The following is a 26,838-nucleotide window of genomic DNA, read 5'->3' as shown; positions in this document are numbered from 1 at the left end:
GTGGAACTCTTTGTTTCCAGATTTTGATATATTTTTATCAGATTTATTAAGTAAAAATGACTTGTAGCATGGACAGACCTTTTTAAGCATTTACCTCCTAAGGTTAGTGTTCTTTTTGTATTTTAGGCTGCCTTCTTTTGCTAGATATTCACACTGTCACATCTAGAGTCTGTTTAATGTTTGAAAGTAAGCAACAAAGCTGTTGTGTAACACTTCATCCTTTAAAAAAAAAACACAAAGTCAGACTGGAAAAGGCATAATCGGGTTAACCGAAGATGTTTCCTACATCAACCCCGTCTGTCTCTGGAGGCCGCGGCGAATTTTGCCAGAAGTTCTGACAGCTAATACAATCCAAACACAGGGAAAGGGAAACGCTGAAACCCAATAAGCGGAATTATTTGTGTGTCTTGGGTCATTCTTAAGCAAGTTCAAATATATTTGTACCTGAAGTGAAGTGAAAAAAGATCTTACAAACAAAAATCTCTGCAGTAATGTTATTTTTTTTTCTTTTTATTACTGAGTCTTTAGGCCATCAGATATATCGTGGATTCATTGCTCATAATGCTCCTTAGAGTGTTTTAAAGCTAAGAAATGACGGGTGGTCCTCTGTTCCTTACAGGAAGTACAATTTATTGAGTTTTTCTCACTCAAACAATTGGCTCTTTGATTGGAGCCAACTGATTATTTGATCATGCAGGGGCTTTGGGGCACATTTCACAGTAGAGGAAGTGGCTTACCTGAGCTTAAACAGTAAGAAATGCAGCCAGGCATCATAAGACAAGTAAAATAGCCATCTAATAATGGCACTTTATTTCTAAATAAGCCTCAGGCCGTCTGGACGCAGTTAAAAACCCACTTTTTTTTTAAAGCTTTCTGGTTTGTTTGCCCTTTTAAAGTGTGGGAGGTTGGTTGGTTGAAACCCTGGCTGTGGATGGGAAAATGTGGCCAGAGGTGGTGACAGACGGGAGAGCAAAAGGGATTAAATCCGTTTTAAATATTTGAGGAAAAATCCATTTAAGTTCATTTTTCAGACACAAGAAAGGAATCTGAGTCTAAACCCAAACAGGTATCTAGAACATAGAATAACTTAAGGTGTCCAGGTTAATCAGTTTAACTCAGAATTAGGCATTTAAGTTCAAATGCAAGTCGTATTTAGCCTCTCAGTATGTGAAAAAGTGCTGGTGCTTTTGGAGTTGTCCTGGTGCAAATTAAAATTGCATTTTACAACCATTTTGGGAGGTGCTTGGATACATGTTTCATCCAGATGTTGAAGAAGTTTTTACTCTCCCCAAGATGCAGGCCGAAACGTCACTGCTGAGCCACACCTGTAAAGGAATTTGACTGTGACCTGGCCAAGCACACGCAAAGGTAAAACAATCAGCCACTGCACTTAAAATACTACAGATTAAGTGTAAAATGTATAAACCAAAATTAAAAAAGGCAGACAAAATAAAGTTGAAGAAGGCAGCAGATGCCTTTCTAGAGTATTACGAGTACTTGCCTCTTATCCAAGCAGGTGGACAGCATAGAAAAAAAGCCACTAGTGGGTTGGTTGTCCCCTAGGCATCCTTACCTGTCTATCATGCTTGCATGGAGGAATTACAGTGAGGCAAACGCATCAGAGTTAAATTCAAAAGCAGCATGTACAGTTCCTCCTCTGTAGCCTGAAAAACCAACCATTTGTGCATCTTTGACTCACAGAGCAACAGCTCGACCACAAAAAGCAAACCATGTAGGAATAGCGAATTTCCCCATGCTGGCGATTATAACTCTCTCTGTGGCTCAGGATATTTGCTCAGCTGTGTCATTAATCGGGTGAGAATTGACCAGTGGGAAACACTTGATGCAGCTTCATCTTTAACACATTATAAATTAGCGTCTAAAAGGCATTTATGTATCTTTATGTGCTGGAGTTCTTCAGCTACAAATTTCCTTTTAGCCCCCAAAATCCCTTGTGGTTACTGTTTAAAGACCATCTCCAACAAAAATTGTGGTTTTGCTGTCTTTAAAAAGTTCTTGTGGCATTGTTTTTGATGATGGAGGACAGGTATAAAGATAAATTAAGATTTATTATTAATAACTTTATTATTTTCTTTATTCAAATCATTGTGAATAACACGCACGCACAGCGGCTCCACTGTCGAACACTGGCGCCAACCTTCCACCAGAGACAAGTTGGGGTTCCGTGTCTTGCGCAAGGGCACTTCGACACATGGGCGAGCAGGGCAGGAATCGAACCTGCAATCTTCCACCATGACCGCCCGGCTAAAAACTACATTAAAAGACGACTAGAAACACTTTTACAGCAGATCAAAAGATGTATACTATAAACAGGTCCTTGTTAAGAGCTTTTCAGGATGAGAATAATGCTGAGTCATGCAGCACTTTTCCATGGAAAAGCAGGATGTGTACAAATCAAGCCCTTCCATGAGGGATAAGCAATCAGGAGCTGGAAAACCTGTGATGACTGCAAAGGAGAACAGGATGACTGAGCAACAGGTTCTTTGGAGAGGAGAGCAGGGGCATATGGTTTGCAGAGGGAGCATTTGAGGCAAGATGTAAGGCAGGAGCTCCTAAATTTATCTGTGTCCTGAGGGACCTTCAGAAAATGAGCTGTCTGTCCGTGTCAGTCCCTCAGCCGCCAAAGACGTCAGTTTGAAAGATGTTTCCATCACTGTCATTTTATTTGCTGTGCAGCCTGCTAATGTGGGCAGGTGAATCCTGCTTTAACCACAAGCTGTCAACTTTTATGGCTTTGACTGAAATGATGAACTGTCTTCCACTGAACAATATTTATCAAATACAGAGCTGCCCTCGCGTGTGTCTGTTAAACTTGCTCAGTGTTATTTAAATCTCTTCAGGCAGGTTGTTTGACTCTTTACTTTACTTCCTTTCATTTATCTTAATTGTAACTTGTAGTTTCACTCCGGCCACACATGATATCCAGATTTTTTGGGCAATAAGGAGGACCACCCAGAAGTGTTTCGGGCCCCCCGTTTCTCCACGCTGCTGCACCAAAGTCGAGCAATAGACACATTAAAAACTTATCAGATGGTAGTGACACACAGTAGTCGTGCACGGCTTTATTTGCAAAGCAGATGGAAAGCCTTGGCCTTTTCCAGCATTAATTACAATCACATTCAGGGAGGAAGCCTTCCCTCCTCCAGGGCGGTTAAAACTCTGTGTACGGCTGGAGAATATGGCAACCTAATCCCCCAGGTCACCACAGAAATCTGAGGGAATTGTCAAAAGATGCACAGGACGTGATTAATCAAAGTAGAGAGCCAGATGTGCAACAGAACAGGAGTATAAACCAAAACTGGAGCAGCAGAGGAAGAACACAAAACCGCAGACACACAAACACAATGCTGCCACCATCACACTCCCCCGCAGGAGCAAAACCGAGGGGCTTTCAATACTTGAGACCTAAAACGATGGCTTCCTTCTTACTAAAGATCTGGTTTTCATCACACGTTGCAACACAGAGGAGTGAGAAGCAGGGGAGCGCTTTCTAACTCATCCGCTTCAGCCTAATTCTCCTCATCATTTGCAGCATTGAGTGGCTCTCAATGGTTCATAAAGATGAAGAGTCACGCATTAACGGACGTTCACAGAGAATCAGAAAGATGGAGATGGACGGGATTCTTGAGCGGTGACACATGCTCACTGCTCTCCAGAGCAAATCCTGACACAAGTTCCCAAATGGAATGACAATCCATCTGCATTTAAGCCTCCTTGTTCACCAGCTTGTGACTCTGCCAGAGACTGTTTATCCTCAGCCTCTGTGTTTAGAGTCTCACAGTAAACACTGGAGCTGCTAATGGAAGGAAGGCCTTTGAGCTTTTATGTTCCAAACTCGTTATGATTAAAGTGCCCCTCTTTATCACTGTTGAGGCTAATTAAAGACTAATCTTCTTGGGAAAAACAAACAGTGCAACGCAATTTACACACAAAAACCCACAACTTGCTGCACTGGAGGTCAAGGGCAGGAATAACTCCTTTTTCTACAAATACCAGTGGTGGCGGTTGATGTTGGCTTGATGGGGCAGATTGTATGGAGGAGGGAGTCACCACAGGATTCAGAGGACAACTCTCCTCAGATAGTGGGGTTAACAAGAAATCCCCCCCTGAAACAACCCAAAGCTACTTTTATGAACCACATAGGAAATAAGGGAGTTCTATGTTGTTAACACAGTGAGAGTTTATCATGGGGCACTGATGGGACTTTGCGCAGTGATGGGAGAGTTCAGAGACAGAGTTGGCTCAACAGGTGGATTCAATATATTAAAAGAAGTTTTTTTTTTTTTTTAAATAACAGCTTAAACTTCAATGAATCTGTTTTTGGATTACAACTTAATTTATAACTCATTTAATACAGATTACTCACCGAGATTAACGAAACTCATCACCATATCCGCGTCATTCAGAAAAGCTGTTTCTTGATCCGTCGCCAGAGGAGGGCTCTGCGTCGTGCGCATGGACGGGTACCTGTCCAGAATCTGGCTCTTGTCCTCGCTTGATATGGTGTTGTACAAGTCCAACATGAAAAGAGGAGCCGAGTTGTACTTTCCTTGTGACAAGTGCGGCCGCGGTCTGTGCGGCAGTCCCAGGACAGACAGGATCTCCTTCTGCATCTCCCTCTTCTCGTGCGTCCGCAGCCGCCGGTGCATGAAGCCCGCGTGCGCTTCGAAGTTTCCATCCACAGAAAAACTGCTCCCCGCAGTGAACACGCAGTAACAAGCACTCAAGCACAATCCGAGCAGGGCGAGCAGGGAGCTGGTCATGGTGTTGTCCAAAGTCCCAAGTGAACCTGGCTTAGAGTTCTCAGTCGCGGAAAGCAAAGCGTGCGTAATGGTAACCAAAAGTCCGAGCTAGACTGTTGTCACAACCACTGGTCAGAAACTATAAAAGACTCGATTGTCAAGCCTTTTAAAATACCCTTTGAAGCAAAACACGCTTAAAAGTAGCGCTCCTGCTTTCATTTCTGATCCCTGTGGTGCGCTTCGCTGCTTCGGGATGGAGTGCACCATCAGAAACTTTATTTTGAGCGCTCCGGAAAGTCGGTTAGAAGGCTAAACGCTGTTTTCCAAATCTTACACTGAGCGACAGGACATCTCCTGCTCCAGTGCAGGCCATTCTACTGACTGGGTTTACTCTCCGCGATCTGCGCGCTGACTGAAGCAATCTTTCAGCAGCTCAACCAGTCTGAGCCAAATCCTACAGGTTGTGCGGGAGTCTAGGAGGAACCAGCAGGTTGTAGTCCATAATTTGCGTACGTGCGCACGTACATGCCAATGACCGTGTTAAGTGTGTTCAGAAACCGCCCATTTTATGCGCAACTTACTCAAAGGTGGAGCTCTTGAGGTTAAAAAGACAAGTCCAACATAAAAACATATATATATTTTAAGTCCATATAAATCTTTTCCTAAAACACAAGATCCTTTTCTCCGCCTTTCTTTGACTTAATTTTGGTTTATTGCTCTACTTTGGCTCTTTACTCTCTTCTGCTTGTTTCACCCATTATTGGTATCGAACTCTAAGACTTGTGCGTCAGTTTAAGGCAGTGACATTTTTCAGTCTGCCCTTTTCTGCTGCTTTTTTGAGCTGCAATGTCCAGTTGAGGCACGACCCCTGACGATGGAATGAGAAACAACAGGCGCAGGCGCACAGAGCGCTCATTAGTTCCAGGAGAACCAAAAGCTCTCATATCAATTATCAATTCTACAAACTCCAATTACTCACATGCCGATAGAACTGAAAGAGTTATCAATCTTTTTGGGTATTTTCCTCAAGTTAAAGTGTTTTGGCAGGAGATTTGGGATTGTATGATGACAAAATTGATGATCGTTTTATTTTGTTCTGGAAGGATGTCTTGTTTGGTCTCATACAAAACATTATGTTAAATGACTCTGGTCTGCTCTTAATAATTGTCTTGCTCATCTTGGTCACATTGGTAAAATCTCCGGACAAAAAATAAAGATAAGATAAAGTTACTTTATTGATCCCAGCTTGGGAAATTGGGTTGATGCAGCGACTGTGTACAGACTCAATAACAAACAAAATTGTTTCTGCATTTGAAAGATTTGATCATTTGTAATAATATATATTTGAAACTGTAAGTGAATTTGTAAATTAAAAAAAAAGTGCAAAAAAGTTTATTGGAAAAAATGCTAATAGATTTTTTTATGAACACAATTCTTTCTGTTTCTGTGGTTCAATTTTAAAATTGTAAGAATATATTATAGGAATACTTAAGAAATAAAAAGAAAATTGATGTTAGATTGCTCTTTCTGTAACTATTTGGACGAAATTATAATGTTTTATCATAAGGCCACCAATTTTACATTTGGAAACATGGTCAATTTAAACGGGATGGGAAACTAAATGTTTGAACTGTATTTACACCTGCTGTGACAAAATGAAAAAAGCTGCTTGGAAAAAGCACCTTTTGCCCACTCTAATGATAATTGTGTTTTTTGTTCTTGTGACATTTTCTCATGATGGAGGACATATTTGAATAAAATAATGCTAAAAAATTGTAGTTCTAAGCATTTCTTTATTCAAATTGTTGTGAATCAGGAGCAGATGAAATAATGCTCTTAGAAAAAACTTTTAGCTGCAGTAGAAGCTACTATGGCAAAGCCACAAGCTCCCTGCTCCGCTCCATCCACTTGTAGACAAATACATGTACGTCTTTGGTTTCCTCGTCTGAGGTGGCATCTGGCTCCAAACTGTACGGCTGCATAGCTCTGATAGCGCTCGCCATGTTTGTTGCACCGGTAATGTCCGGTTTGGGGTGTGAAGGGCCGTAACCTAGAGGGAGAGCATGTAAACAGATGGATGATGGGAACAAGGGGTGGGCTAACTACATGCTTACAGTCCTAGCAGAAACTTAGAGGCAAATTTCAAATAAACTACTGCCAGTCTGCAGAAACTATGTCCTAGACAGCAAGAGAAGTTTTATGATTTTGGCTAAAAATGACATAATCGTAATTAAAAGACCACTGGGAATGCTTTCAAAATAGATCAAAAGATGATTATAGTGGGACTTTAAGAACATTTTTTGCCTTTATAGCTGTATATTTGCTGCCTGTTGAGCTGGGGTCAACAACACAACATCTTATGGGTGGTAAACTCAAAAATCAGAAAATCTTTCTTAGAGGGTCTAAAACAAATTTATGTATGATGTGTAGATAAAAAAATTGTAGGTAAATAAAGTAACAAACCTTAATGTATCCTCTCAAGAGCATTAATATTTAACACATCTATGCCTTATTTGCATAAATTGTGATCATGGAGTCATATTTTGTTCTAAAAGTTGGATTATTTGAGCTTTGTAAGTCAGCAAATATTTAAGAGAATAGCAAAAATGTACTCGAGAAACCATCAGAAGGATTCTTTGCAATCCATCCTCCCCTCTCCTGCTTCGCTCCCATCATTTCTCTTAGCCAACCCTGTGTTTTGTCTTCATGGTGCCTTCAGACTGTGATGGTGCTGATGATAAGGTCTGAAGGTGTCCGTATCTCCCTGCGCCTCTGCTACCCCTGCAGCCAGAGCCTGTCTTATCAGCATGTGAAGAGTGAGAAGCCGCATCAAAGCTGCACATACCACAACCAAGCAAACATTTCCCGTGAATAGCTCCCACACGAAATAACACCCAAGACTCCCAGCTTCTTCTTTTTTTCCTTTTCTTACAACAACAAAGTAATATTTTAAGGCTGCAGAACATACCAGCCCAGTCCAGAAGCGATCTTATCTATTATTTGAGACAAATATATCTGAGTGACCCAATGGATGTGTAAAAGGAGGGAGTGCAAATTAAATTACATTAAAATATTTTTATTTATTGACAGAAAAGGATACACTTTACAGTTGTATTTAAAACAAAACAAAAATGTGTAGGTTAAAAAAGTTCTGATCTTGAAAACAAATAAGAAGATGTAACTGCAAAAAAGAAAATTGCATTTTTTCCACAAACAAACTCTAATCTAAAAGGCTCATGAGATATTTGGGGCCCTAATCAGTTGTGTTCTGCATTCATTCATCAACCCTTAGGCAGTGCAGGTGAAATGTGTCTATCTGTGTGTGTTGGTGAACTGAAGCTAAAGGAGGAAACATGAAACAGAAGCTCTGTGTCCTGTCATCACGCTGTCTAGACGGGACACCTCCTAGACTTAATGAGGTTTTTGTCTGTCTGAGTTAACCCCCACGCACCTCCTCCACACTGCTTCCATTCTCTTTTTCCTGAAGAAAAACCACCATAAGTCAAGATTTTCAAACATTTGTACTTTCAGTGTGGATTTTTCTAATGCAAATGTTGCCTTAGATCCACAGGAATAGCTACACCTGTTGAATTTCCTTCTGTAGTTACATTGCTCTGGTTTTGCACATGCATGCATGCACAGGAGTGCCAGCAGACGGCGTGAAAACCATCAAGTGGTTTTTAAGATGAGTTGAAGCAACAAGCTCCCGTAGGTGTGTAGCTCCTCGTGGCTTTGAAGTTGGCTGGTTTTGTGGTCGGAGTTCACTGCATTTGTAAGAGAATCCTTTGGGAAGCTTGTTTTGATAAGTTTCTCTTTTTTAAATTCATAACATATTTGAAAAGTTGTTCATCATGCACTTTTAGACAGCTGAAAGATCTGTAAAAAAATCCCCTTGAAATGTCCAACTTTTTTAGGCTCAATCTGAGGAGAACTTTCCTCCTCTTCCTTCCCCTGCCGTGAACTTGATCGCTCCTCGGATGGCTTCCTCTTGGATGGCAGGAACTCCGTGATCAAACTCATACTGAAGGGCCTGGAAACAACCAGAAGCAAAAGTGACGAATAATGAGCTCAGTTATGTTCAACTAACATAACAATTCTGATTTAAAAGCATGTAAGTAAAAAACAAGAACATGTGGAATTTATTCTTGCAAAAAAAAAGAGGATTTGTGTTTACAAACTACTATAGTACATCTACAAGACCAAAGTGATCAGTTGTGTAGTGATTTTATTTTATTAAATGTTTGAGTTTTCAAAAAAATGATAATGTCAAGGGAAAATTTTGGATTTTTCTAGATAAAAGCTAAAGAAGAAAACCTGGATTCCTGATGTAAAAAGTCTGAAAGCGGACCAGCATTTCTTATGAAATACCTAAAATCTCCCCAAAGAATCAGACTGACCTTTGTGCTAAAGTTCATACATGCTGGATACAGACATCCGGCAGACAGAACATTTATTCAGACAGAATACATTTGGAATAATATATTTGGAATGCTGCCAGGAAAATGGCTATTTATAATAGAGCCTTAGCATAACATCCTCAGCCCGTCCATCTGATGAATGCCTGTCTAAATTTAAGGCAGGCACTTTACCATTGTGTCAAAAAACTGAGATTGGCACTACCTTGTCATCTCTGGTGCGGTCCAAAACTGCCAAGGTTCTCAAACACTCATGAGATGAACAAGTTTTTTGAGTCTAAAATTCTTCCTGATTCTGTTTGTTTACTTTTTGGCCTTTATAATAATGTAGAATAAAATACTGAACGTCACCTATTGGGATGACATTGGACTATCAGATTAGGATTTACCGGTAATTTCCTGATGTGTAATGTGCTCTAAACCAAGGGATTTGACTAAAAAGCATTTCTGTGAAAAGGTGTTGATGATTCTTGATTCTGATCTTTTCATAAAGTGTGTATTGACTAGATATTGTGACAACTCTAACATAAATCGATGTCAAACTGTTGACTGACAGACTTTTTTTGCTTTGTGTCACCATAATCTGTCCCTAAAAAATTGAAAAATTTTCAAAAAATAACTCTAATTCAAAAAAAGTCTAAGTTACTTTGTAAACTATCAGATTATTTAGATAACATGTTTTTATTGTAATTTGTGAAATTTGTAAGAAATATGTCAGAAGATTATTATTTTTAAGTTTTTAATAACTCATTTGTAGTGAATACAATTCAGGGACTATGACAAAAATAATTTTCAGATCAATTGTCCAAAATAAACAAAAATAAAAAAGAAAGCAAGATGAAAATCTGGAATACAAGTAAAACGTTTAAAATATTCTGCAGTCTGAGGAAATGGGGATAAACTGAAGTGCACCTGTGTGAAAGACGAAGCATCGAAGCAGCTGTGCATGGCGGAGGAGCGGTCCGCCCGCAGACACCGCTGAGGAAAGGAGCTGATCTCCTCTGCCAACTGCAGAGACGCCTGTAAAGCTGTGTTTACGCAAAAAGTCAGTATAAAAACATTTACCCTAATGTTGATTATCAAGTAATTGGCCATCATTAAAGAAATGCTGCATCCATTTCCTATTTATAGCTTTAGGAAGTCATCAGTTCCTCAATGTCGCTGAGCTTTCACACCACTCACATGAAAGGACTGGACAGCATCCAGATCACTTCTGTGTAAAAACAGCTCTCCCTCCATTCTCCATGGCACACTTTGATGCCACATTTGCGGCTGCTGCTATTTCTCCTCTCCTCTCTGATCTTAAACGTATTACTGCAGTTGGGTAATTAGGCTGGAGATCAACAGGAGGAAGAAGAACTTCCTAAAACACTTAGACTAATCATCTTCCGGCATCTAAGCAGGGATCAGAGACGTGAAGAGCAGATGGATTAGTGGACGGCATGGCATCTATCACTACAACAACAGAAATGCTCCATTAGGATTCTGGGACCACTACATGATGAAGACGGAGGTGACTAATGACGACTTGTAAATTCGCTGCGGTGAAGAATCCAAATGCAACAGATGCGCCGAAGGACATTTGGATCACGTGCCATGTAAAACAGATTCCAAACTTTTTTTTAAAGTGGTCGGCTCGGCCTGCTTTAAAAGAAAACATTGTTTTGTCAGCTCTGCGTACTTGAACATGATTTATTGAGATCATATTCCCGGTTTTCTTTGTTTCCTGTCTTCAGCTCTCACATGACATCACTTGTTGGCTTTTACAAACCAAGAAAAAAAAAAGCTTCAAACCTGAAAGCGAATAAAGATAACTTTCAGATCCTCCAGATTTACTTGTTTTTGAAACGGAGCACAGTTGGGAGCTTCTTTTGATAGGATTAAAGCAACCTTTAATCTTCTGCACAAGGACACAAACATGAAACAATGAGATAATGTGAATACCTTGGCCGCTTGGGACAACTCTGTTGGCCAGCCCGTAAGCGAGAGCCTCCTGTGCTCCGACAGGTCGTCCGGTCAGAATCAGGTCAAGCGCCCGGGATAGGCCAATGAGGCGAGGGAGCCGCACCGTGCCGCCATCAATCAGGGGAACTCCTAACATTCAAATCATGTTTAATCACTGTCTAATGCAGCACAGCCTTTACTTAAACATAAAGTTGCATTGATAGGAAAAACAAAATGAATAGGAAGTCTACAACAAAAAGTCATTTTTTTTAGTTTGCTGGTTAAAAATCAAGAAAAAGAGGATGGTTGTTCACTTTTTGATCAAACAGAAAACTTCAAATGTTAAAAGGAAAATACTTATTCAGGCTCTTCAGACTCAAACTTCATCAAACAAGGAAAGAGTGATCTAAATTAAGCAGCGCTGGGGGGGGCTTGTTTCCCAAATTTTGGGATCGATTTACTGCTGTAAGGAAGGTTTAAGATAGCTGAAGGTATATGAACAAAGTAAATCTGTTTCAGCTTTTTAAAAAAGGTTTTAAGGTAAAATCTTTTATTTTTAAATAAAGTCTGCAACGGCTTTTTTTTTAAGGGACTCCTAGTTGGTAGACAGATGGATGGGATTAGTTCTGCAACAATTTCACATCTCAACTTAGTTTTCTCTTCAGAAACTCAAACCTCGTCTTCCTCATGTTTTATTGCAAAGGGACAGAGAGGGAGAGAAAGAGTACACTGCAGGTTACAGTGAGCCTCTGGCACCTTTCCTAATTCCTAAAGAGCACCAGCTGTAACTGGCACATGTCCTACTGTTCCGCTCCACACCACAATCCAAACTGCATAATACCTCCGAGTCACTGATTCTATCTGACCGCCGCTTATTGAGAGCACATGTGTCCAACATGTTTTCATAACCCCGAGTGATCGCGCAGCTTTCCCTTCAGATGTTCTCTTCTTCTTATTCTGTGCAGTGAGGGGGATGTAAAGTGATTCTGAAGCTAGCCAGCTTCTTTTTTCATGTAGTTTAAATGAATCCAACTGGAATAGCACTGGTGATAAATGTGTGGCGAATCCGAGGCTTTGGTTCAGTGGCTGCATCTGACGGGGGAGATTGTGATTAAAGACAACCCTCTATAAAAAAAAGCTCAAAGAAATAAAAACAGGAGCATGTGTCCAACTCAAGTTTTTCACTTCACGTAACAGACTTTCGTACGGTGGCCCTAAAGGGGAAATCCCACCGACTGGATGCAACAACATATTCAAGATCATGATAGTGTGGCTTGTCCTTCAGGGCCACCGTATTAGCTCCTGTCACTTTATCCCACATTCAGACTTTTCTTTTTTAAACTCGGTGTCTCCGGGGTCTTTGCACGTAACCGTTGGGAACCAATTCAAGCAACACCACAATCCTCAGTGCCTCCAACTTAATTAGAACAAGGAGATCCTCCTGTCAGGTCCAGCTCTTGATTACAGGAAGTGGTAGATAGAGAGAAAGCTGAGTGGAGGGAGAGGGAAGCTGGAGTGAAGAATGGAGATAAAAGGCTCAACTCAAAGAAGAAGAAGAGATAAAGACACAGGTTGACCTCCAGTCTGGGTCTTTAGTGCTGCTGTTGGCACCACAGCTATCAGCAGTAACCGGAAGGATCTCCCATCTTATCCGCTGCAGCCGTCTCCCCCTCCTCTGCCTCTGATAACCCCGTCTTTCATACGTCCTGTTTGACAGACCTGTACTTTGTCCCACATGACCGTAAGCCAGCAGCTTCCTGAAATATTGTTCGACTTAGAAAGCGGACTAGGTCATAAAGGGGCTTTATAGCTTTTTCGAGGAGGAGATGTTTGTGGGGGATTCTAGTTTAAGATAAAGGTGGAACTGTATCTCGTGCCTCCGTAAGCTTCTAAGCCTTAAAATCCCACTTCAATCATCTTTTGATCTATTACAAAAGTGTTCCTAGAGGTCTTTTAATTATGATGATGCAGTTTTAGGCTAAAATACAAAAACCTGTATTGTTTTCTAGGACGTATTTCTGCAAAGCAGCAATAGTTCATTAGAAATTCACCTCTAAGTTGTGGGTGGGACTGTTGGCACGGAGTAAGTCCGCCTCATTTCCCATCATCCCTTAGTTTACACTCTGTCCCACTAGTTTACAGCCCCTCACAATCCAGATGTAACATTACGGGAGCAACAAAAATATGGCGAGAAACATGGAAGTTCTCGATTTGCACAGCTTTGAGCCAGATGCAAAGAAAATGAAGACGTACATGAATCTTTTTGTCTGTAAGTGGATGCATCGGAATGGAGCAGAGCAGGGAGCCTTTGGCCCGCCGACTGTAGCACCTGTTTCACTGCTACAGGCCTTTAAACAGCATTTTATCATCTGCTCCTGATTCACAACTATTTTAATAAAGAGATAATCAGAAACACAATTTTAACCTTAATTTTCTTTACATATGACCTCCACCATGAGAAAAATGCCACAAGAACATGTTAAAAACACCATTTTTGTTGATGTGAGTCTTTAAAAACAAAGGAAAAGCAGATAAACGGAGCATCCAAACAGGGGCTGGTGTCAAAATGAGTCAGCAGAGTCTATTGTTATATAACTCCAGACACAAGGTGGTTCTCTTCCTGCAGCACCAGGTCATCACTGCTTATCTGACTTAAGTGTAGCAGAAGCCTGCAGGGAAGAACAGTCCTTGTGTTTTATCTTCACTTTGATATGTGTTTGCAGGAGAACAACAAATGACTGAATACTCTTGAGTCATCAGAAACTAAAAACTATGACTTTCAGTGACTTATCACATCTGCAAAACCCTCTCCATGATCTGGTGAGCTTATCTTGAATAGCAATCTTTTATTTTATATGCAGAGGAAAGTCCTTCTGTCAGCGTCTTCCCGTCTGTGGCTACCTTTAGACCCCGAATGCTGAGAAACGTGACACACTCGGGGTGTTCTGGTTGACTCCTGGTGCTGCTGGCATCCCGGCCACATCAAAGCCGGTCCCAGTACAATGGCCTCCCGTGGGGGTAATGCGATTAAGTTTGATTTGGATTAACAGTTTCCGGATCATTCCAGACTAAATGGACAGAAGCAAAGGAGCAAACATTCAGTGGGAAGCTTTGAAAACTGTCTGGGAACAGAGGGAAACCAGCTCAGCTGGGTTGGGTCAGGGATGAGCGCCTCCCGATTAACTTCATGTTTTAGCCCACTGCTTTAACACCAGGGAGATTTTTAGCTACAGAAAACAACTTAGAGGTTTAGCTGCTCCTAAAAAGGCAAAATGATGTTTTCTCTGATATTCATTGCAATAAAAATGCCCAAATACATGTATGCATGTGAATTTTTTTCTGGTTTTTTTTTAAGCGGTTTTCCAGTTTGTTCATTCCTTCTGGAGGAAAAGTCGGCAGTTTCAAAAATGAGGGCCGGTCTGAAGAAATCACTGGAACATGTCGCTTAGGTTCAAACTCACTGAACAGGTGTTTGGGTTGGCCCGTTTTATGTCAGCTTCTGGATTGTGGTTTGTCTTCGGTTCAAGACTTTTTTTCGTTTTCTTCATCTTTCTGTTTTTCGTCACACTCGTTCAGCTGCCCAGACTGAGAGTTGACAAGAGTGAGAAAAGGGGGATGAGCCGGCAGGATGCTGCAGATAAACCAAGAAAGGTCTCAACTTCAGACATTAACATGCAGCAACAAGCCAGCGGATCTTTATTCTTGGAAGAATTAGTAGCTGTGTTTGTGTTTTGGGACAAATATTCCTATTTAATTTGTTTTCTTGCTCCTGGTTTAGGGGCACAACTCAATGATGGGGAAATCAGAATATTTTTATTTTGTTTTATTCATGTCTTATGAGAATTAAAAAAGCAGGAGACGCTAATACCAGATTCCTGTGACGTAACCGTCTCCTCCCTCTCATTTCCTCGCTGGCAGGGCAGAGGGGGCCCCCAGACAGGAAGCCGCAGGTTTGCGCAGCCAATCATGCGCCAGAAAACTGTCAGATCCTTGTGGTGCGCAATGGCCCACATCAGAGCAGAAACGCAAGCCCTCTGAGGGTTTTTCAACTCCAAAACCACCAGGGATTCCCTCCGGCTGTTGCCATCTGTGCCCGACCCAAGAAATGGTAACAGAGTCCAACCATTAAAAGAAAATAATCACTAAGAGACAGTGGATCTTTAAATAAACTGCGGCTCCCACAGAACAGATGTACTTTACATGTAAGAGACAACTTTCTTCTATTAATTGAAATTTTGATAAATAAATCCAAATCCAAAACTGTTTTTAAACTTATGGATCACCTAAGGACCTAAAGTAAATATAAACAGGTTTATGAAACATGCTTTTTTTTTCGCACTAAAATCACTTTAGCTAAAAACTAGACCTGCAAAAGGAATTGAAAATGTATTGTCTACGCAACATTAGCCATTGGGATACACATATCGCAAAAATATGTGAAATGGTGACCATAAATGTTTACACACACACTAAAACCATCTGATGGAGCTTGAAGTATTTAACTAATCATATAAACCCCATTTACACATTTGACTAATCGGATGTACTCCTTCACACCATTGACCAGTCAAATGGAGGCCCTATATGCTAGATGCCTGCCTGCTATGTAGACCTGAGTCATTTAGAGAATAGTTAGACTTATGTTGAAATGTATTAGTTGTAGCTTTGCTGTTTGTTCATATGGCAAGACTGATCATCATCGCAAAATTGATCACTATCGCAAAATTGTGAGTTTTTCTCATAGTGTGTAGCTCAACTAAAATCTATTAGCATAGTTATCAATTGTACGAAAAACCAAAAGCTTAATTAGAGCTGAAGAAAAACCTGTTTAACCCTCATAGTCTCTGAACTGATGGCTGTTTATCATAAAGTAGGACTGACATCAACCCACACCCCCCCCGAATTAGAGTTTTCATTTCATTCAAAATTTAACATGAAGGTTTCAAAAAAGATTTTTAGCATTAAAAGTTTTGGTTTATGACAAACATAACAAGAGTTTTGACCCAAAATTGTGATCCTTGAAATGAAACCTTGGAACATTGGAGCTCAGTAGAGCTTCGCCTGGTTCTTTAGAAATATTTGAATAGTTTTCACTTTATCTTTTCTTTTGGATTTATACTTTTTTTTGTCTCATTTGATCTTTTGTTATACAATATAAAACTGTTTGATCTAAACGTTTGTGGGGGGGTTTTGTGTAACAAACTGACAAAATGTACAACTCTGAATTGAATTTTTTGGCAGTTCATCGGGTTCAGTGGGGAATTATTGTATTATATAATTTTTAAAAAGCTGAGGTTGTACTGAAAAGATAGGTATCAAGCATTGCCCCAAAAAAGAGTTTTAAAGACAAATTAAAAAAATACATTCACATAGCCCCCAGCAACACGCATTCAAGCAACAACATCCAATGAAAATTGACCGTTTTGGGGTTCTACGTAAAAAACATGTGGTCATTGAAAGTGCGCTAGAAGTTAAACCAGCTCATAATTTGACCAATCAGGGACTCAGATTTGGTAATAACGTTTCATGCTGTTAAAAAATTATAAGATATTCAAAAGTTAAATGCCACAATGATGACGGTAAAATTGCTATTTAACTGGAAATTCAGTCGAACAGAGAGACGTAAGGCCCCGCCAGGATGTCTTCCCGTTAAATTACAGGCCTGGGATGATAAGCTTTGCATGTTTACACTTTAGATCTTACTATTCCCAGTAAATTATAGTACAACAGCTGTATTTTTAAATACCATGGTTGTATTTTAAGCCATGGTTTTAGTTATATGGTATAATGTGAATGCTGTATGAGAGAAAAAATGGAGAAAAAGGCTACTGGATTTCTTTGGAAAGTTGACTCTTTAGAAGCCAAGTGAGTAAGAAAAAAAGTGTCAGCAAACTGCAAAAGACAGCATGATTCTGTTCATGCAAAGGATTTGTGACACCACTAATATACAAGCCCAGTACGGCCTTGCAGTGGAAACCTGGCAGTTGGCTGCTTCCTCTCCTACTTATCAAGGCTGCCCAGCAGAGCCTGGCCGCGCCGCCGAAAGGTCACGGTCACCGGCATTATCGCACTATGACTCCATCCTCGCACACAAACAAGAGGAGGCAGGAGTGATAACAGAAAACATAGTAACAAAGCAGAAAAATAAAAAACAGAGACGACTTCCTGGTATTTGCTAGGGGAATGATATATGCTTGGAGGAGGAAAAAAAAACCCCAGAAAGTTATTTCTATGACAGATATAATTAGCTCAGGGGAAAAACACACTGGGATGCCAAAAATAAAATCTACAGCAAACCGAAATATGTATTTTACTAAAGAGCTGTTGTTTGGGTAATAACGATAGATTGAAGGTGATGACTAATGCTTTTAGTGTGACAGCCGTTAAAAACAGTCCCACTGCAGGAAGAGAACAACCTATGACAGCAGCACTCCTCAATACTAAATTTGGATAGGATTTGAGTGTTCCTCAAAATAAAACACCTTTTTACTGGAACAAACAAAATAACAATACAAAAGAAATTAAAAAGTGTTTGTAATATTTTTTTTACTGTTTTCTAAATTAAAATGGATCTGAAAGTTTTAGAACTTCATGAAATGACATGAAATGAGTAAACAAAAAACAAAGTAATCAAATTGTCTCTCCTTATGGGTAAAACTCTTCAAAAACAACAAAAAATGGAACATTCCTCTGTTCTTTCCAGTTGAGGATTTTTATTTTTTTCTAAAGATCCACTTAAATCATCTTTTGATTCATTTTAAAAATGTTGCTAGTGGTCCTTTAATTATGATTACCATTTTTAGGCAAAATCAAAAAGGTTTGGAGCCCGATGTGAGTTCAGGGAGGAACAGGAAGACACATGCGGATCTATTTGTCTAAAAATGGATGCATCAGAATGGAGCGGAGCAGAGAGCTGGTGGCCTGCCGACTTTAGCACCTCAATGCTACAAGCTTTTTCAAACTGTATCATTTCATCTGCTCCTAATTCACCATGATTTGTGTAAAGTAAATGACCGATTTAAGCTTAATTTTCTTATATCTTGAAAAAAAAATGCCTCAAGAAAATGTTAAAAACACCCAAAACACAATTTTGATTGGAGTGGATCTCTAAAACATTTAGTTTTGTCTCTTCGTTCTTCCTTCTGATCTAATAAAAGATAAGCTGGACCTTTAACTTGTTTTATGTTGTTGCTGGCCCTGATCCTGGAGCAGAAATGACATTAGAGGATTATTTATCATATGAAACGGTTTCAAATCTACTGGCTCTTGTCAGGCTTTTTTTAGCCAAAGAATAATGTTATTTCAAGAAGAGGGACCTCTAAGTTTGGCTGATTTCTGCCCTGACAAGGGTGGTCAAATTGGTTTTGAGAACATGAAACAGAGCAGCTCCGACTACAATAGCTTTTTCAACAGGAAAAACTCTCCATATAGGAACAAAACTGGTCTTAAATAAACGTAAAAGATAAAACAGTTACATTATTGCTAATAGCTGTAATGGCAAAAATGCTGTAAAACTTTTTTTTTCATTGCTAAGTTGTCAGGAGACAAATAGTATAAGAAAAACTAGAAGAAGTCCAAAGGAAAGAAAATGGTTTGCAGTTACTCTAACAGTCTTCTTCAGACTGCTTATTGATTTTATTATAAACAAAACAAATATTGATCATTTTAATCCTAAAAAATTCTCATTAAAGAGATGATTAGGTCTATATGTCCAGATGTGATACAAAAATCATTGGAAAACTGTTTCACTTGAGAAGAATAAGTTGTTAATGTCTGCAGTTAATGTGCTTTTGCTTGGAAATGAATGAATGAATTCACTCCAAACCCCTTTTCCTGACAGTTATTGACCATCATAGGAAAAACTGAACAACAGAACCACAATCCTGACCTGAGCAGCAGGAAAGGTTAGCCAGACGTACCGAACCTGCGACAGAACACCCCCATGATGGCGCTCTCCTCCATCACCCTGAGATCTGCCAGCAGGGCCAGTTCCAGGCCTCCGGCCACCGCAAAGCCACTGACGGCTGCTATCAGCGGCTTGGAGAGCTGCAGACGGGACGGACCCTGCAGGGATAAGGCTTCCTCAGTGGGTCGATAACGACAAAATGATCTAAACAAACGATGTAGCATATTATTGTATCAACTAGTACTATACAGAACTTTTTGAGGTTTTTTTATACAGTGAAGAAGAAGAAAAAGCTCATTAAACATCCATCAATTTTGCAGTATAGCTGAACAACTTATGGATGAGACTTAAAACTATGACGTAATTCTCTCATGTTTTTCAATAATTAAAAGTACAAAGGATTAACCCAACTAATAAATCTGGACCGTCTATCCACAACAAATGTGTTTTAGCAAAATTAACCTTTAATAAATATAGCACAAAAAAATGGGAACAAAAAATTAGTAAAACTTTAAAAAAAAGAAAAATCTTTTTTTAAAGTTTTACTAATTTTTTTAATGGATGCAACCTACAAATTTCTGAATTTAAAAAAATTAAGTTGGACTACATCTTAATAACTACATTCTTACATTCTCTAAAATCCTGTTATTTATATTTTGTAGGAACCTTGAACTCTTTGACATCATTCAGAAATGCACAGTCACACAGGCACATGACCCAGGAGCGGCTCACCATCGGACCGGGATCCTTTCGGACATCTGACTCCAATTTCAGTGCAGCTTTTTCATTGGCCAACATTTTCAGATCATAACCAGCACAGAAATTTCCTCCTAGAAGAGACCACAAAATTACAAAGTATGGCAGCTGGAAACTCAGAGAGGAAAGAGAAAATAATGTGTAGAAAAGAAAAAAAAAGACAGACTGGTTCACGAGTGATTCTCTTTCCTAAAGAATTTGAGTTGAGATCCTGCATGTGACCATGCTCCTATTAATGCAACCACAGTCTCTTCCGCTGGATCCATCCAGTAATTGCTACATTGCTCAAGAGGAAAACAAACATTATGTCACAGTTTCGGGCAGGGACTCATAAAATCCTTCCCTCTTGAGTGATGGGCACGTGTGACAGCTACGCCCATCGACCGGGAGCTACAGCTGTGGATCAAAACAGAGCACTTATATCAAAACAAAGCAAAAAAAACTCATTCGGAGACACTTTGACGCGGTAAAATCCTGAGTGTGTAAATTTCAAGTGTAAGTGACAAGGCTAATGTAATAATTGAAAGAGTTTTCTTTGCAGATTTAATCTAAATGTTCTTTGTTTTTTTGGAATTACTTGAGAATTGATGACATCACAGTGGGACAAATGGTCAAAAAAATGAATGGGGGCCAAAGTCTCTTATGGGGCTCAAAAAAGTCAATTATACATTGACCAATGAGTCATAACGCACATGTTGGGGTATATCCCATCAACGTTTGGAAATTATTATGGGATGGCCACATTTAGCAGCCATTTAGTGGCAAAACATGAAATTTAGCAATTTTCACATTTTGTCACAATATGGAAAAAAAACTTTTGTTTAAGCAATTTTCACAAAATTTCACACACGTGCCGCTAACTTAAGTCTTTGTTGAGCTTTGTCCTTGGAAAGAAGACGCCATCTTGAATTTTAAAAAAAAACAATCACTTTAGTGCCTTCAACAAATTTAAACTCCTGTTTGGGATTTTGATTTTTCACATACATTTTACCATAATGAAAAAATAAATGTGGCTTAAATTGATACGATATGACATACAATGAGAACTTATCTGAAATATGAGCACGGTTAACAAAAAACCTCAGTTGCAGAGGAAATCCAAAAGTTTACTTTTGGCGATTCTTCTAAATATTACATTGACCTGTTTGTCTCCTCCAGGCAACCAAACCATAAAATGGTTGCTATGGGAATAAATCTAAAACAAAAGCTGTCATTTAAAAAAAAGTGAGTTTTTGGTTCATTAATTTGGTACGTGCAGGGTGGCAAAGGCAGAGGAGGACGGTGAAGGGCCTTAACCAGTGAGGGAAGGTCAGAGGGGGTTCATTGGAGGGTGGCTATGGAGGGTAGTGACTGCATGACATACAACGCCACTGTTTTCTATAAATTATTCTATAATTTATAGAAATTTCTTTAAATATTAGGAACCACAAAATATATGTTTGAAATTGTTCTTTTATCTTCTCTTGTTTAACATTTAAATGGCCCTATAGGTGGAATTTTGACCCCTCATAGAAAACTGCGGCAGAAAAAAAACCTTTTCAATCATTAGATTGGTGTTGAGCGGCTCAGAACAAGATCAGAAACATTTTTAGATGATTTTTCTGACTTTTCATGCTCAAACCAATGTGTTTTAACATAAAAAGATTTACCAACATTTCAAAGGACATCAAACCAATAAAACTAAACGTTTCTTTCGTCCTTCAGGCTAACACTAATTGAATTGACCTCTGACCTGCCAGTCTGTCTATTCGTTCCCATGAAAAAGGCCCAAAATGTGTCAGAAATGTGTCTCCTGAAGCCCCTTCTGCTCAGCTTCACTTGTGTCAACAGTGGCCCAGCTGGGCTGACGTCTAAATTGCACCTGACTGAAAAACACTCCGAGAGTTGAACCCCCCTCCCCGCCACACCAAACATAGTCCAAAAGTGTCCCCCGCTTATTCAACACCTGCTGAAAGCAATTACTCTTAATTTCATAAGCTCGAGCAAACACGCTGACGCTGAAAAACGAGAGCAGAAAGAGGGATTGTCTCGGCGCTAATTTGAAGAAAATGGATTCCGTATGTTTGCAGAAACATTACATTTGTAACCAGGCGTCCCGGCTCGTCATCTCGCAGCGCTGTTAATCACCAGCCGGGGTCAGCCATCTTGTTATGCCGGAGCTGACAGGAATGCGTGGAGGGATGATTAAAATGGCATTACAGGAACTGTGGGAATAGTGGAGGAGCCACTTTTGCTGGAACTGCTAATTGCAAACCCGTCTCAGGCAAGCAAGTGATCCTCCAGCGCGCTGTTTTCAAGTCGCCGCAGAGATTAGAGGCATCACCCGGCCGCAACGCGGAAAAGGCTGCAGCCCCAGAACTACCAAAGTGTATACTTTGAGGCCACATTGCACCTCATACAGCAACCAAACCCTTCCGAGCTGAAGACGCAGTTTCCACCAGTGGAAAGAGATCATTCTGTGTGTGTTGTGACTAATTTTAGGAGCAGTAAAACATGCAGGAAACCTCCCAGGTGTATGTTTTTTATGTGCGCACTTGTCTGCTGTCCTCGACCTTTCGGGTGGACCTGAGCGCTGTGGAGAGGAAGCGATGGAAAAATCTACTCAGATGAGGAACATTGAAAGAAAAAAAAGAGACAGAAGTTACAAAAAAATGACAATAAAACTTTTTTAAACAATATAGTTAAGTACTTTATTTGATGGCATTTACTTTAGATTTCAAATATTCTGTACTTTTTGAATCATTTTTGTTTGGGATCAGTTTTGAAATTGTACATTACAAAAAAATCTCAAATTGAGTTAACCCTGTAAAGCCCACTTCACTAAAGAACTGACACAAAACACAATGTTTTTGGAAGTAAGACGTTTCTTTTGTTTGATAAAATCCACAAAAAAACTATTTTTCAGTTTTTCAATTGTGATGTGCTGATATGCAAGTTTTTGGTCTCAACAATGTTAGTTAAGGATGCAAAAATATTGCCATGACTGTTCTGGAAACATATAAAGAATGAATTTTGTGTTCTTTTAATGCAAAGCATTTAGTAAAAGTATTAAGAAAAGATTACTTATTCTCACTATGAAGTTTTCAAAATTAGCAAAACCTTTCCCGCCAAAAGTGTTAATGAGATTTCAAGGAAGCTACCATTTTGAATAAGCTTGTACTGCCCCTGGTGGAAGGGTGATGAACTACAGTGTTAATGAGATTTCAAGGAAGCAGCCATTTTGAATAAGCTTGTACTGCCCCTAGTGGAAGGGTGATGAACTACAGGGTGGAAAACTAATAATATCCTATGGGTTTTTAAGGATAGTTTTGATCATGCTAATGAGATGGTGGTGTTAGAACTGTATGTATCAAATATGATACAAATTGATATATAGGGTTAATGTTCACAAAATGATTTTTCTTTAAAAGTAGAGAAATGAAAACCATTTCAGAGGCTACATTTCTTGAACAAATTGGTTAATTTTTTAATGTATATTAGTGACAACCGCTCAGGTGTTGACGTTCTGGGTGTGTTGGCCCAGCTTTAGAAGTTTCAAGAGTAGAATAACTGATGCTGCTGACAAGCGGCTGGACATTCAACTGACAGACTGAAACCAGCCTCAGCCTCTGCAGTCTGTCTAAATGTCTGCTTGAACTGAAAGGCGGATGGGCAGGTCACTGACTGTCGGGCAGCCTCCCTGGAAAATACTAAAAATCTCCTCGTCATCTGTCCATCTCACGGTTCTTTTACCTTTGCCATGCAGTATGGCAACTTTCAGGTCTGGGTCACGGTCGAAGGCCTGCAGCTCCTCCAGCAGACGCCCCGCCGTCTCCTGGTTCACCGCGTTACGCACCTCTGGCCGGTTTATCTCCACAATAACCACTGGCCCCCTTCGCTCTGAGACCACAGTCTGACCTGCAGCTAATGACAGGGAGGGGACACGCTTAGTGACGACACGTCAGGAGAAACATACGGGACGTGAACCCTCTCATGTGGACAAACTGAAGGAGAGTGCGACATGTGGCGTGTAGGGTGTGACAAGGACCTGGAGTCTCACCCTGACTGGGGTTGTGGCCTGGCTGAAGGCAGCTGACCTGCCATTGTTTAGGTTCATCTCAAGGAGTCCAAGAATCCACCACACCCAGCTGCAGCCGAGAGAGGGGAAAAACTAAGCCACCAGGTGCATTTGCTGAAAAGTCTGCTTGTCTTTGCTGTACTTTGTCCTCTGCTACACCTCAAACAAATCATTACACAGCCAGATTAAAGCTCTGCGAGAAGAAACCGCCTCTTAACGTCCTCTGCAGAGCATTTTGCTCCTGCTGACGCATTTCATCACTTTATTATAGGTAACCTGTCCATAAAGCTAAGTTCATCCATTTCAACAAAGTTTTAAAGTTCAAGTACAACATAGAGTCTTTTTCCGTTTAAGTCCCAGGCTGAAGGTGAAACTCAAAATCACAGTGTCTATGTAGCAACTTCATTCAGAGACTTGTTTTCCAGCTTTTAGTTGAGGGACACACTTCCTTTGAACATTCGGCCTCAGTGCCAGGCTCTCTACATCAGCTTCCTGTAAAAGGCCCCAAAAAGTGCCACCAAATCCAGAAAACCCTATCAGGAGATTTTACTGCTGCAGCAGCATGCCTGCTACAGTCACTGAGGTGGCCTGATACATCCCAGAAAGTAACAAAGATGATTAAAAAAAAACTTTCTCTCCAGAAATAGAGTATATCTTTACATTTTAAATAAATCTTAAACTAAATCCGTTGCTTGCTTGCATTAAATCAATAAAATGCAGCCCCCAGCACTTTCTAAGAACGATGTGCATGATGTCTTAATTGTGATTGGCTAAACTCCCATTTTAAACCTGTGACATCAGCCTTACGCTACTTGACCTTCAGAGCCTTAAGGGGCCAAACAAGAAAAACAGATTTATTTGTTTCTGTGATCAAAGCCACAGTGGTTTATACTTCTCAGTAAGATGACTATTTGGGTTATTTTTCTGTTTATTTGATTTACATTTAGAAGTTTACAGTCAGAATTTAATCATCAATATTTGGTAACATTTCAGATAAAACAATAATGTTGACCAAAGGTTTGTTCCAGAACTTTTCTTAATTTTATTTCTGGTCTTCAAATATGAAATTCAAAGTAATTTATCTAAAACATACTTAGATGCATTTCTGGTAAATATGAAGAAATGAAAGCATCCCATTGCAATCAATGTTCATTAAATAGTTTGTGCATTTAATATAATTATAATGGTTCAAAGAATGCAGGCCAAATGGTCTCCACCTCAACATATCTGACCGATCAAGACCAGATCAAGCCCTTTTTCTTGTTTTTTTTTCTTACTTCACGTTGTAGCTTAAATATGAAGTTCACCTTTTAGTAACTTACGTTGAGTAATTTCTCAAAGATGATCAATCTTTCTCTCTTTATGATATACATATGACACTTGTGTCTGGTTTTGTAACTATGTCTCAGATTTATATTAACGTAGTTTTTTTTTTTCTTTTCTCCTTTATTTTAGAAATAAAAACTAAACAAGCCTAAACTCTTGTAAAGCTGGAAAGCCTCAATTGGAACTGGAAAGATTTTATTTACCTTAAATTAGGGAAACTAATGGCTCAATGTGGTTCTATTGCTATATTAGAGTTTATACACTGCATGACAGACTGGAATTGATGCAAGTCTTAGTTATTCTAAATGGATCAACATCCATTGATGAATATTGAGACACCTTTTAGGGAAAACGAGTCATGCTTGTGTCTGTATTCAACTTCTGCAAATGCAAAAGGATCTGATTATCATGCATGAAAAAGGGAGGGGGGGGGCGTTTTAATTTTTATTAAAAAAATTATTTTCAATCAGGCATAAACTAGAGGACAGACAAAAATTTCAAAGACCAAAATACAATATATATTAAACTGCAGAAAATCCTCTTAATTTTAATACAATAACTTGTAGTGTCTTTTCAAGTAAAACACATAATATTCCAATTTTCCAGAAATGCTACTTTTTTTTTTTACTTTTTCTGAATCCGCAAGCATAAATATTGTAGTTTCTGAAAAAGCAGTAACTCCCATGGGTGTTTGTCGGTCCCTGTCATCTTTGATTAATCATCATGATCGGAGTAACTGTCCTCAAAAAATAAGGAACTCTGCCGCCCTCTAGAGTTAAAGTAAAGTTACTACATGCTCGTGCTCTCCTCGTTCTTACCCATCTGAGCTTCTTCACCTCCCGTAGAAGCGCTGTATGATTTTACTGATGCATAGCTCGTCTTCCTGGTCCGACCAGAGGTTTTGTCGTGAAAAGCTGCACGTACAAATAATCCAAAAGACCGAAAATGTCTAGCCGCCATTGCTAGTTCTTCACTACAAAAAGCCGAGAAGCTCAGAGTGAGCAAAATGTGAATAAAGTATTTTTTATTAGTTTTTATTTAAAACGTAAACACTAAAATATACTGATCATATTTATTAATGATCTTTGACTGCCATACGACAACGCTTTTGTACTTCCGGAAAGAAACAAGACTTCACTCATATGGTTCCTAGTTCCTAGGACACATCGGACCGTGTAAGAGCTGCAAACGTCCAGCAGAGGGCGACATACATCCTTTTTAAAAGTACAAATGTTTCCTGCTGTTTTTTCTGCCCATTTACTCAAACATTTCATTTTAACACCGTTTCATAAAGCAGGTTGAAAAATTACTTAACTTAACCCTTGTGCTATCTTAGATGACCCCACCCTTACATTGACTTGTTCTCTCTGCCATGACAAAGGTGGATAAAGGTGGAAAGATTTCATGTAATCCATGGACACCAGTGAAGATCACAAATCATTGAAGAAAAATGGTTCAGAGCACTGCCTAGTCGGTCTAGATGACCCAACTCCCAATGTTAAAGTGCGTAGGATAGCACAAGGGTTAAAATGCTTGGAAACAGTTCAAGCGCACCCGTTTTCAAGTCTAAGCCTATGGAAATAAAAGGTAAACAACTTGTAGTATTTCCAGATATGGAAATCATTTTTTGAATTTTCTCATTAAAATAAGCATATTTGATTGCAATCTCTT

General features: G+C 39.6%; 2 protein-coding genes across 3 annotated transcripts in view; both read right to left on the bottom strand.

The window, feature by feature from the left end:
- bmp6 (bone morphogenetic protein 6) overlaps positions 1-5,288 on the bottom strand; it is a 41,171-nt gene extending 35,883 nt beyond the window's left edge. Inside the window, exon 1 of the mRNA XM_004080965.5 lies at positions 4,388-5,288. Coding sequence (XP_004081013.1) covers positions 4,388-4,784 — 397 coding nt within the window. The 5' untranslated portion in view covers positions 4,785-5,288. The remainder of the gene's footprint in view (positions 1-4,387) is intronic.
- A 2,535-nt stretch (positions 5,289-7,823) lies between these two features.
- Positions 7,824-26,288, bottom strand: zgc:101569 (enoyl-CoA hydratase EchA19). Of its 2 annotated transcripts, XM_004080964.5 has the most exons (7): positions 25,986-26,286; positions 23,517-23,687; positions 19,761-19,858; positions 19,042-19,186; positions 11,123-11,272; positions 10,091-10,206; positions 7,824-8,793 (listed from the first exon to the last, which is right to left on the bottom strand). In XM_004080964.5, exons 1-7 carry the CDS (start codon positions 26,125-26,127, stop codon positions 8,680-8,682), a joined length of 936 nt encoding a protein of 311 aa, XP_004081012.1. In that variant the 5' UTR covers positions 26,128-26,286; the 3' UTR covers positions 7,824-8,679. The 2 variants fall into 2 exon arrangements, with proteins under 2 accessions (XP_004081012.1, XP_020568241.1); XM_020712582.3 differs by lacking the exon at positions 23,517-23,687 and having other exon boundaries at positions 25,986-26,288.
- Positions 26,289-26,838: the final 550 nt, after the last annotated feature.

This window comes from Oryzias latipes, chromosome 20 (genome assembly GCF_053564925.1).
Source record: "Oryzias latipes strain Hd-rR chromosome 20, Olatipes_Hd-rR_3.1".
NCBI lineage: Eukaryota > Metazoa > Chordata > Actinopteri > Beloniformes > Adrianichthyidae > Oryzias > Oryzias latipes.
This window is presented reverse-complemented; position numbering and strand designations above follow the sequence as displayed.

What these genes read in the sequence shown, in the direction of transcription:
- zgc:101569 (XM_004080964.5), bottom strand. Translation starts at nt 26,127, where the DNA reads ATGGCGGCTAGACATTTTCGGTCTTTTGGATTATTTGTACGTGCAGCT. An exon ending in TGCCATACTGCATGGCAAAG is followed by an intron (nt 19,859 to 23,516) that starts GTAAAAGAACCG and finishes GGTCTCTTCTAG; the next exon opens with GAGGAAATTTCTGTGCTGGT. An exon ending in AGTTGTCCCAAGCGGCCAAG is followed by an intron (nt 10,207 to 11,122) that starts GTATTCACATTA and finishes GCGTAAACACAG; the next exon opens with CTTTACAGGCGTCTCTGCAG.